General features: G+C 46.0%; 1 protein-coding gene across 5 annotated transcripts in view; it reads right to left on the bottom strand.

The window, feature by feature from the left end:
• Positions 1-3: 3 nt before the first annotated feature.
• Positions 4-12,887, bottom strand: part of LOC144142311 (atlastin-3-like) — a 90,276-nt gene continuing 77,392 nt past the window's right edge. For 4 of the 5 annotated variants that reach the window (XM_077673715.1, XM_077673716.1, XM_077673718.1 and 1 more), the window contains 2 exons: positions 9,203-9,484; positions 5-1,331 (listed from right to left, as the gene is read on the bottom strand). In XM_077673715.1, the coding sequence (XP_077529841.1) occupies positions 1,215-1,331; positions 9,203-9,484 (399 nt within the window). In that variant the 3' untranslated portion in view covers positions 5-1,214. Of the gene's footprint in view, positions 1,332-9,202; positions 9,485-12,887 lie in introns of all 5 variants that reach the window. The other variant, XM_077673717.1, reaches the window with a different exon arrangement.

Below are 12,887 nucleotides of genomic sequence, written 5' to 3'. Positions count from 1 at the left end.
ATGTGAAAGTGCGAATGCACGAGTTGAATTTGCGCGGTTCGGTAATGTTCGCGAAAGAGAGGTCACACACACACACACAACTACAAAGAAAGAAAGATGCATTTATTCACAGACACCTATTTGTGTTGTCGTTGTACTTGATTGCTAGAGCGGATCTCAGCTTTGAAATTTCGTGTCAGTACTCCTTTAAGCGGGTGCATTAGCCCTTCTCACGCCCGATTCCTGGCCAATCCCCCAAGTGGGTATGTGCCATGCACAGACACCTATTTGTGTTGTTGTACTTGATTGCTAGAGCGGATCTCAGCTTTGAAATTTCGTGTCAGTACTCCTTTAAGCGGGTGCATTAGCCTTTCTCACGCCCGATTCCTGGCCAATCCCCCACGTGGGTATGTGCCATGCACAGACACCTATTTGTGTTGTCGTTGTACTTGATTGCTAGAGCGGATCTCAGCTTTGAAATTTCGTGTCAGTACTCCTTTAAGCGGATGCATTAGCCCTTCTCACGCCCGATTCCTGGCCAATCCCCCACGTGGGTATGTGCCATGTCAGCGGCCAGGCAGCGCGCGCCCATCTCCCCCCATTGCCAAGGAAGACGAGGAGATTCCTGGCCAATCCCCCACGTGGGTATGTGCCATGTCAGCGGCCAGGCAGCGCGCGCCCATCTCCCCCCGTTGCCAAGGAAGACGAGGAGCGCGCGCACCCGCTGCTGTTGCTATGCGGACGGCGGCGGAATGCGGACGGCGGCGGACGCTTCAGGCTCGCTTAAGAAGTGCATTCGCACTTAAAAAGTGGCCGCCAGAAACGACGCACGCGTTCCAAACTGCGCTGTAAGGAGCGGGCTCGTGCGGGATGAAAGCAAGCACCAAAAGAACAGAACTCCCGCTCGCGCTGTTCCAGGCAGGGGCGCGTGAGCACAGCGAAGGAAAGAGATTTGAATTGCATGGCACAAACCTCCGTTCAATTCATCGAGCGAGGAGTGAGACGAGGAGGCGAAGAGCATGATGGGTGGTAGCAGAGATACAATAACAGCCCATCATAGCCAATCACTCCTCCGCACTTCCGACAACTTTCACGTTGAGTGGAACGTCTTCAATTTGTAAGGGCAGCAAGGTAGCAAGGTCGCCTCCCCTTTTATTCCTCTACAATAGTAGAACAAACAGAAATAGATACGCCTAGTACAAGGTACTTCGGCAGTGTGTCTTGGCATTTCCCTATCAACTGGTGTTGGAGCGAAAGTTTGGTGGTGGCCTCCTGGCTTCATCTTCGTCATCTGTCAGGTGTGGCAGCACGGCGCGATCCCGCATCGCTGACTCGTATAAATGCTCCTGCAGCTGCAAGAAAACCAACCCGCCGCCGCTTCAAATTTTATATGACGAATTTGGTGAGCCACCAGTAGTACACAACATGCAACTTCAAGCGCCACGTGCAAATGCAAAATCTTTTTAAGGTTTAATTGACGGCAGCAAAAGTAAACGGCTGCTGCAAATTTTAACAAATTGTGATCGACTTGGAGAATTCTTCAGTTCACTGCGAAGCTACCGGAGAATATTTTTATCTGCAGCAGTCACTGCAAACTACGGCTAGGCTACCATTTTCGATCACCTATTTTACGCGGCCTCTTTCAATTGGGAGATCTCATTCTCCACTATCGGCAGGTTTGAATATAGAGCTACCCAATAGAATTGACGAGATGTACGCTTGCATGCTTCGGGGCGTTCCCCCACCGTCTTTAACCGCTAATTTCTCGCAGAGGACGCCAGATTCCTTGAATGCTGCTTGCGTAGTGATACCCTGAAAGCGAAAGTCGGAATTATCGCTGCCAATACTTTATGTGACGGCTCGCAGATTAGTTTCGGCCAAATATTACGAATAAGCTCTAATCAAGCAAAAAATATTGTCACGTAGCCAAAGAGAACGCAGCTGCTTCGAAGGAAAAATAAGTTTATAGCAGCAATTTGTGCTGCCTTAACAACTCACATTATTTTCTTAGTTTTTAGTTGAGCGAAGGCGGCGAAGCAGCAGTAAAAAAATGACGTGCGCAGGTGAGTGTCGCCAAATCCAATGGCGTGATTTCTGCTTGGCGGGCGTTTATCTTTCGGAGTGATTGTTACTCGAACCGTCGAATTACAACCAGAATAATGGAGATCAAAGAAGAGTATTCTAGCTGGAGACGTCAGGGTGAAAAACTCTCCTAATGAAATAAGATAGCCCGTGCGGCATAGAAAAGAAATGAACACGACAACCACTTAGGTTGAAGCCGAGATAACACAGCCTGGCACTGCCGGACGCTAAAAACAAAACACTAAACAAACAGAATGCATAGTTTGTGGCAAGGCCTGAGTTATTCTAGCTGCAACAACAACTTGCAAACGAGGCTTGTCCCACTCGCGTTCGTTTATTAGAGTAAATCCCCGTGGTATTCTACTGTGTGAGATATAATTGAAATCCAATCGTTTTGGTTTTCACACTCTGAAAAATGGCCAGGCCAAGAGAGGAGCCGCCATTTGTATACTGGGCTTCCTCGATTATCAGTCCCGGATCGTCCGCGGACTGCCCGAGACGCTATCAGGTGCTCGATTTTCCCATGTACTTCTATGGAACTTCCGGTCCGAACGCAGTCCTCGGACTGCCCGCGGTTCGTCCAGGACTGCTAAATCGAGGAGGCCCATTATATCGTGGAGCAGCGGGATATTTGCTTTATATGTTTCCGTTCGTTTATGACTTTTTGCTGTACTTCTTTATTGATTCGTATTAGGGGTAAAATTTTTTGTACTTTGCGTAAGCTCCAGGCTAGTGCAACACAAACATGAGTAAAAACCTCCCTAACTTCAGAAAATGACGTCCGAAGTACATGGGCATAAACAGAATTCACACGCGCAGTTTGGATTCTCGCATTCAACAGAAAATATTTAGGCTGAAAAATTTACCGTTGTTTTTTGTATGTCTTTGATCCGCCACAAGACCTTCTATGTTCGCACACCTCTTTCTGGCACAAATTTCCTGGAGCATGCCGCTGACGGGATCAGCACGTCAAAAGCCAAAATTTTTCACAACGCTTTTCATTCAATGCCAGTCACTCTCAGGAGACTGCGTTAGTAAGAACAGAAAGGTTGACATTGCATATTTTGTGCCTACTTTTAGCAGAACCAGAAACAATATAAAAAATAATCCCCACCCATCCTGATATGAGGAATATGCACAGGTACAGAAGGAATGTTTTCTGGTTCCAATTGTTACAAAAGGTAGAATACAAGTCAACGCTTAGAGGTTGAAAGATATGATTGGATAATGTTGTACCTCAGAAGTTCGAATAGGCGCTGCCCTAAACTTTGAGGAGCGCGCTAGTGGAGTGGTGCAGAATCGTTTACATCAGCGGATACTGTATTCAAAGGGGGGGGGGGGATCTTTCCAGCATCACCTTTTTGGTTTTTCGCCTCCTGAAAAACAACAGCTAGTCGGCTCAAATGTGAGGTGGTCACCTTGTGGAGTTACTCAGCTATTACCCTTGCGGCTATTACTAACCTCTTTCGTACAATTCCTACTCCCATGTTTTATTTCTATACAGCGGCGTTCTTTTCTCAAGATGTGCCCATCGGAAGGTGTAAATAAAACTCTCCCGCTTCACAGCCCATATTTGTGCGTTACGTTGGTGTATTATGGATTGTCACCGCTACCATTTTGTGAATAACGGTGTTTTCATTATTCCATGCAATACATTTTTTTACCTTGCCTGTCACAACGTGTTATTGCAATTGAAAATCACTTTGTCTACCATCTTGACAGCGTGGATTTGATGCAATTTTTTAATACCCGTGGTTGTGAAGCAGTAAGCTGGGGCGCTGTTGGGAACTCCGCTTACATCGGGCCGTTCGAAAAACGATTCAATGCTGTGCTGAAGTGTATAGCTACAAAACATGGCTAGTTTGAAGCACAGCTGGCTAAAAAAAAAAGGCCTCTGAAGGTGTATTAGAGTGCTTCCACGCCATCAGAACACTATTCTATGCTGTAAAACAGGTTACCGCAATAACCGTGGCCTTTTGGAAGGCCTGCACGAAAATGAGGCAACCCTGTGCTTTCTAAAGCCTGAAGTCCTTGGGACGATGGCAGGTTTTCAGAAATTCTATTTCCGCATTTTTTACATAAAAGCCAGTTAGATATACAGGTAGCCCTTGCTCGGTTGGTTACTGCAAGTGACCAGTTGGTTACCCCAGAGGATGTCCAATTATTCAACTTGCAGCCTTGTTACCTGTGTCGCCCTGATCGCCTCCGTACTCCCAGATCGGTATGATCGCGGCGGTTTCGGCATAGCGCTGAAGCTATTTAGAGTTCTTCCGCTTCGTTGGTCAGTGTCTGATGTTGCGGAAGGTCTTCTTTAGCTTTTCAAACAATCCTTTTACCTTACCTAACGAATAGTGATATTTGCGAATTAAATACCACTGCTCGGCTCGTTACGCTAGTGCCTATTACGGTTTGTTTACTTATTTCAGCCTTTCTTTCTTTCTAAGTGCCTATCGGATGCAGCGGAAGGGTTTTAGCCTATTTCAACTGTTTAAAGCCCCGTTGGGTGAATAACTTCCTGATTTCGCGATGTTTGGAAGGCCGCTGCACCAAATAGGGCGGCTACGGTGAGTATTTTGTTTAGATTAGAGTTTTCGCGTGTAAATTTACTAAAAATGCGCCTAGCGAGTTGCTTTAACTTAAAAAACATCGGAATAGCCCCGCGATAACTCGATAATGGCATTCCAGTGGCCACCCTGACGACGAAGTTAGCTTTACTGTCAAGACACACAAGCCTGGCATTCCTTTTCGTGTCATTGTCACGGAGCGAGACACGTGGCAGTATTGTGTTTCTAGGTATCTTCAAAAGTGTCTATCTGTTTTGCGTGTTGATGATCCTTTTCTGGTTCCCAACTCATTTGCAGTGGCGGAGTACCTTAATACGCAGGTCCTTTCAGATTTCTCTGCCATTAGCATCGACGTAGAGGATTTGTTTTATTCACTCCCACATGTACACCTTTTGCCTGCTGTTAAAGAGTGCATTAACATAGAAAACGACGGAATGGCCTTCAGGAATGCTAGTGGCATTACTGTCTCGGCATTTATGGAGCTACTCACCTTTTATTTAAACTCTTTGGTAATATGTCGCGATGATAAGGTGCTGGCGCAGAAGTCGGGGGTGTGTATAGGTTCTCGGGTAGCCCCCATTTTGAGCGACATTTTCCTTGCAAAAATTGACCGACTTCTTGATAAGGATTTAAAAGGTATGGTGCACAAAGTTTTCCGCTATGTGGATGACTACTTGGTCATTTTTGACAAAGCCTCCTGCCTCCGGTCAACGGTTGACATCTTAAAGGTTTTCAAACAAAGGGGGCTTGGCCTATCATTCACCTTTGAAGCATTGAAAGAAGGGTGTATTCAGTATTTAGATTTGTCTGTGCGGTTTGGGAACGGGAAAATTTGTTGGATGTACGCTCCACGATCTGTGAAGCCATTGTTGCCGTTTTCGTCTGGTCACACCAAGCTAGTAAAGAACGGAATTGCCTTATCATGCATGCGGTCTGCCGTCACTAAGTCTTGTGTGCATTTGATGGAAAACAGTTTTAAAGAGCAAGTGCGAAAGTTGCGGCAGGCTGGATTTCCTGAAGCAGTGTTGTCATGGGCTTGCGAAAAACTTGTGAAACTGGTTAAGTCTGGAACAAAGAAAGAGGTTGCTGAAGATGTGGCTGAAACAAAAAGAAACATTGCTGTCATTCCGTATGTTCATGGCATTACGCACAGGCTGAAGAGAGTTGGTTCGAGATACGGTGTTCAGGTTGCTATAACCGCCCGCAACAAACTACGCTCTATTTGCGCCAGAGTTGCTAGTAGGGCAAGCGGTGGTCCTGGCAGAAAAAGTGTAGGATGTAAGGTTAAACATGATAACCGCTATGTGCCATGCGCTATGGGTGTCGTTTACAGTATTCCCCTTTCCCCGTGTCGGCTCACGTACGTGGGACAAACTGGATGGTGCCTGAATGTGCGTTTACGTGAGCATCAGTTATCATTGAAAGGGGCAGCCTCGTCGCATTTGTCTTCTCACTGCAAGAAGTGTGGCTGCACTCCGAATTTTTCTGAGACTGTCATTTTGTTCAAGCATAATCGCCAGATAACACGGGAAATCGTTGAGGCGTACCACATTGATGATAGGAAAGCTAAGTGCGTTAGCCAAGCAAGTGTATTGCTTCATGCAAAAGAGATCATGTATCTCAGCGGCTCGTGAGTTGATTTTGGCGCATGTTTGTTTTTCCATTTTGGCATGCAATGTTTCATCTTGTTTGCGCAGTGTTCTACGGTTTTTGTTTGTTTTTTGGTGTTTGGGGGCGTGGTATCTTCTGCCTATATATTTCTTTTCTGCCTAATAAATTTTTCAGTTGTTAGACCAGCGCTTGTCCTGTGTACTCCTTTCTGCGTCCTGTTACGTTTGCGCCTGGTTCCATTCAAAATGCATTTCCAACTCGCCCAGCTTGCAACTCTTCTGAAGTTAGCTAGATTTGTTCAACTTGCCTTAACACCTACCTCGACGCGGCCACCCTGCACGCAAAAAAAAAAAAAAAACCCCGCCCGCATCTTCCCACGGGGGGAACTCGAGTAAATGCGTCGCAGAGTGGTGGGGGTATCGCGTGAATGTTGCGTAATTGGGTATGCTTTGGGAATGCTTAATTGTTATTTCGTCTTTATTATTCTTATTTATTGAATGAAGGAGAAGCGAAGGCAAGGAGTGTAAAGTTAGTCTGTCTTTATTGCTTGGTGCCGTCAAGCAAAGCGTCAAGTCAAGCGAAAGCCAAGCAAAGACGCCCTTGACTGAATTCCGAACGCGCGCTCCGCCGCTTATATACACACCGCCCGCGTTCGAGGGAGAGGAGTACGGGGGAGAGACGCGCATGCGCACACTTCCGTACACAAGCGCGCGAACTTTCCACGCACCCACCACGCCGTTATCACGTGTACACGCCCTGCCGCCGTTACTGTTGAGCGCGACGCAGCGCACGGGTAGCTACGACGCATGCGCGCACAGACGCGCTCCCCCCCGCACCGCCGCAGCTGTTGTTGAGAGCGACGGAGCGCACGGGGTACACGCGCTCCTCCCGCACCGCCGCACCTGTTGTTGAGAGCGAGGAGGGTACGGGGAGAGACGCGCACCTGCGCCTCGACGCGACGCGCATGCGCAGTGAGCGTGTGGACGGCGCCGACAACATAGACGAGTGACATCGCGAGCCTAAGAAATGCTCCGCATTTAAAAAGTTGATATTTATAAACTTCTACGCGAAAGTACGTTCAAATTTTGTATAGAGGTACTCTAGAACGTTATGATGGAGGAGTGTGAAAAGACTCGAACCTATATGGCAGATGTCCCGACGAAAAGTTTGAAACTTCGCTCAGACACCTGGAAACAAGTCCGCCATGATGGCTTCGGGAAGCTTCCCTAGCCATCAAGCTTTTTAAAACCGTTCCGTCGCTCTCTCCACATAAAGTCAAATCATATAGTCTCCGGGACACGCCTTCCAAATAATGAGTCGTCTCAATGCGCTACCCGAGATGTCATTTGCCTAGAATTATCGCCTACAGTAAATGACTCAGCCTTTCTCCCTGTGATGTCAATCATTTAACTTTGCTGAAATGAGCCTACCTACCACTACTGTCGCCTCGGCCGCCACAAACTGCAGCGTCACGCGTATCTGAACACTCAAGACGCCGTCTTCTGGCGCAGACTCCAAACTCAAACTTCGTTTAGCACCATTCTACGTAACATTTATCACATCCAATACCCCTACAACTCCCGTTTCATCAGACCCTCTTCATCCCGTACCCACGCATGTGGGAATGCCCATACTACCGTATGTGTCTCCGTTACCCTTCACTTAAGCAGTGGGTGTGCACGCTGGCCAGCTCGCGGCCTGAAGGTCAAGAACACGTGGCCTGAAGATTGAGCAGCAGTGACAGCTTGAGATTTTTGCAATATAGGAAGGGGCACATATCTTTCTTTTTATCTTGTTTTTTTTTTCAGCCAGAGGGGATCGTTCAGGTGCACAAAAAAATTTAAAACAACATTACTTCTCTCTTTAAGCTGACGTTCATGAGCCAAGGACAACGGTAAAAATACTAACGAATAAAACATGGCTACAATAACTTCAATAGCACTTGAAAGATAAAACATGGCTTAGATCTCCACCTCAGGCGTCTAATAAGACGAATATGAATTATTTATATTTACACTAAACCATACGCACCAATTTCAAGATCAACAAACTAAAAGTAATAGTCTGCGCTTGCATGTATCCGCTCCTCGAAAAGACCATCGTTCAAAAGGGTTAAAAAAAGACAACTACCTTATATCATACATCTAAAATCTGAGTCACCTCTCTGCGATGGGCAGCAATATCATGTAACTGTATTCTGATGAAGGTAGTCCCATTGCCTCTACGTGAGTAAACCTTCTTTGTTATTGTTCTTGCTTTGTATCCCCCTCTTTACATATTCTATAAATATATACACACACACACACACACACACACACACACATATATATATATATATATATATATATATATATATATATATATATATATATATATATATATATATATATATATATATATATATATATATATATATATATATATATATATATATATATATATATATATATATATATATAGAATAGGAAATGAGGGGCTCGTTGAAAATAACACAGAAATAAGGGTTGGCAGTCGAGAAAACCTCGGAAAGCAAAGGGGAGGTGGGAGGAGGATCCCACCTGGCGGGCATTTTTTCTTCACTTTCTTTCTTTCCAAATTCTTAATCTGTTTCAATGATCTACCACATCCTCCCCTTTGCTTTCCGAGGTTTTCTCGACTGCCAACCCTTATTTCTATATATATATATATATATACAAGTGTGTGTGTGTGTGTGTGTGTGTGTTACGACTAAAATTTTCTTATGAAAGTAGGACCACATGAGAAAACTTGTTTTTCTGTGCTGTTATTTCATCTCCTTTTCCGCCATAATTTAGTCTTATTGTGGGAATAAAATGCGTCACAATTAGGATGAGAATGTAAATAACCATCTCTTATCATTTACATGTGTCCAGCGGACACTACTGCTGCTTGCAGCCCGGCATACGACACGCTGGAAGATGAGACAAAGTGAAAGGGCAAGCACTTACTCTGTCCAAAAAGATGCTCTTGATGGTGTCAATGTCGGCGCGCACGTTTTTAACGCGGCCACTGTAGCGGGTGTAGTTCCAGAAGACGAGGCGAGCAACGGACAGGCCGAAAAGCAGCTTGCCGAGGCTGGCGACGCTGTGCAGGCCAACTAGGGTAAACGCCCAGGAAACCATGTAAAAAGCCAGCACCAAAGCGCACAGCTTTGCCAGCGTACGCGCCGCCGCCAAGACCTCCTTCCTCTTGTTGCAGGTTGCAAAGCTCTCGAATGCCCGGTCAATCTCCTGAAAAATTGCAGAATAGACGCAGACAGCCTGTTAGGCAAGGCTTCGACATGAGGTCTTCCATGATCTGCCTCGCCCCGCTTTCCTCGCATTCAAGTTTTTGCCTTTGCGCTCGAATTACCTCCACCACCTTCTTTTCTGCTACACTTACAATGCGTCTCTCTCTCTGCACTTTTGTTTTTTCGTCTCACAGCCCCAATTACGTCAGCATACATATGAGATTCCTTAGAATCAGGGTTCTGCGTGCTTGTGTGCGCCTATTCTACTCACGTGACATCACGTTCATGTGTAACGCGGCACGCATTATCCATCAACATTTCCGTTTCCAAATCATAGTATCATTCATTTTGTGAAGTGGGCAGAATACCCCTCAAAGTTTCGGATTCTTGGGCAATCCCTCAAGTGTGTATGTACCACGACCGTGGTATGTACGTACTGAGAAAAGAACAACCAAAGACATTTTGTGCTGCGCTGTCTGCGCGCGGAACAACAAAAATAACCTGAACAGCAAGAAAAACGCTTAAAGCATCCGCCTTTGGAATAAAATGTTCTCTCCGACCGTAGACGTTCACCTAGAAACGAATGACGGGAGCCTTGTCCACAATGGAGATAAGTCCGCAAGGAATCCCGTTCAGCTTGTTTCTGCATGCGAGTTACAATAGCAACATCCGCAGCACTTTTTTTCTGAATGGTTTACTTAGGGCTGTCCCTTTAGTAATTAACAGTTCTTTCTGGCAAAAAGACCGCAAAAATCCAGTGGGGTAAATTATGTTCACAGAGTTACGCACCACATGAAAAATGAAGCCAACAGACACGGAGTGCCGGTAGTGTTTTTCTGCCCCTCTCAAGTTGGCTAGCTTGTGCCCCAAGATCATCAAATGATTAGACAAGACCACAGCATGCCTTAAGAATCATGCTGCACAGATTGTTAGATGAGTTACAGGGGTTGTATACTCCATACCGCTCACATGCGGGAAGGAATATGGGGGCCAGACCAGCCGTTGTGTCAATGACCTCTTGAGGAAACATCAGCTTTCTATGCAAAATCAACCATGGTCGATGTTCCACCCCCTTGCCTTGCCTTTAGAGACAAGCCATGTCAGCCAGCCGCTATTCAATGAAACAAAAGTGCTGAGGAGAAGCCAGGAACAAGTCACTGGCGAGCTCATAGAAGCCTTTTTTATCCGTGAAAATTATGAAAATTGTGTGAGCGAGCTTTCTGTTACGTTGTACGAAATGAGTTTGTATTTTTGAACAGGATGCTGCACTGATAAAGAAAAAAAGAAAACAAGAAAAACCTACTGATTCGTGCGCATGTTCAATAAATATTGTATATTCATGCTGATTTTTCCAATGAAGCTAGTTGTGAGCTTGCGCCCGTCCTGTCCCTTTGTACAAGTCTTGTCTTTGACGCCCCGTTTTTGTACTTCTAAAAACGCAAACACACCCTTTAAATCCTGTATTGTACCATCCACATGAAAGCCAAAGAAATAGTTTCCGCAGCGTGGCAGTGAAGGAGGAGGGTTGCGTCTAAAAGAGCAAAAGGTATTTACCGAAAGTCGTGGCTGCAGCAAGCTGTAGAAAGGTCAAATCTTTTAACACGCCAACGGGTGGCATTCCATATTTGCAGCTCATTTGCCACAGGTATGACCAGCGACATAAAGGGAAAAACCAAATATCGAGATGCTTATTTCCTTTTTAAGGGAAATGTTCGACACCCATTTCAAACTTATCTTTCATCACCTAGTCGGTGAAATTTACATTGCGTCTTTGTCATATTCTTTATATATATATATACCGCGTTATATACACGCTCTGAACTTGTAACATATAGCAGTAGACGATAGCGTGGCGGTGGTGAAGGTTGGGAAGGTGATAACGCAACAATGCTTGCAATGAAGCAGAGATCTCAATTATGTTACTGAAATCGACTGAAAGAAATAAATAGATGAGCTGAAAAGATTGTGAGATGTTATGGAGCTCAATACCATCTTTCGCTCGCTTTTGGATCAACGTTATTGGATCGGCTTGTGGTGTTGACGCTTTTAACCTGAAGAAAAAGGTTTCTCTTGTCAGCCTCAGCTGCAGCCCTAATTCGTATAACATATGCCAAGTGTTTTCATATCTTTTATGGGCAATATGCTATAGCTTGGTTGGGATTTTTATAAACTAAGTGTCAAATCACACCGCATGTCGTCATATCTATAAATGCACAAGCCAAGCCTAGTCCTTCCTCATCGGGATGGCCAGTAGTGCCCACTGCGACGCCTGCGAGGTTGAAGGGACAATCGAACATGTGCTTTGTTGTTGGCCCCAGTCTTCATCGGAAAGACGCGTTTTGGCAGCCGAGCTCAGCCGATTGGACAATCAACAGTTCAAACTAGAGACTATTCTAGGTCAACGACCCCTACAATCGACTTCGCAGAAGGCAACAAAAGCCCTTCTGCTTTTTATGAAGGACACAGGTTTAGCTGAGAGACTATAGTGGGACTAAAGTGTGTGCGTGGCCCTGCTCTTTTCCCGTCTTTTTCGCCTGCCCTCTCTTTTATCCCCTGAACACCCCTTCTCCAGTGCGGAGTAGCAACCCGGGCTGTAAGCCTGGATAACCTCTCGGCCTTTCCTTTCGCTTTTCTACTCCTCCTGCTCCAATGGTTGCTTAAGTTTTGCTTACGCAAAAAAAAAAAAAAAATGGCGAATTCGCCGTTAATTTGCGCAGGCGCGAATAGTGCCCCAGGCGGCCTGATTGGCCTGACGACGACGATCACATTCGGGGCTTCGAGTGCGCCATCATTCTTTTTCCGCTGCGTCTGAGAGACGGTGGCGTTGGCCAAATCCCCGCCACTGCTCAGGGCGTCGTTCCTCGTAGTGAGGCACGATCCTCTGCGAGACACTTCTCTTTCGTATCGTACCTCGGCAACTGCGTCACGGACACGTGGCCATGGCGAATCCATGAGGGGCGGCAAGGTTCCTTTGCCTCTGTGGCCGTCGCCCATCGAACACCGCGTAATTCGCTTGTCCACGTGCCATGGTTCGGAGGCTTTCGTGCTGGATCACTCTCGAATGGTTATCCTGAACTATAGGCAGTGCCGCTGTTATACGTAAACCCACTGAGCTTTACGGTAAAAAAACATGTTTTAAGAAGTGTAGTCGCCTATCCAGTCCATGCTTGGCCTCTCGTGTTTCCTGCGATAAGGGTGGCTGAGTGAGGTCAATGTTCCGCTTTTTGATATAAGACAACTATGCCGAAGGCGAAATGAAAATTCCATTGGTTATAGGCAGAAGATGATTTTTCAAATAGGCTCTGGCCGCTGTGTGGGGACGGTAGATGTAGAGACACGGCCACGAAATACGGAAGCATCCCCAACAGCTGCTTCACCCCGAACTGTCACTGCACCCTGCCCAA

The sequence above is a fragment of the Haemaphysalis longicornis genome, unplaced genomic scaffold, assembly GCF_048455015.1.
Source record: "Haemaphysalis longicornis isolate Haplotype H1 unplaced genomic scaffold, Haemaphysalis longicornis Haplotype H1 scaffold_6, whole genome shotgun sequence".
Taxonomy (NCBI): Eukaryota; Metazoa; Arthropoda; class Arachnida; order Ixodida; family Ixodidae; genus Haemaphysalis; species Haemaphysalis longicornis.
Note: the sequence above shows the minus strand (reverse complement) of the source record. Positions and strands in the feature narration are given on the sequence as shown.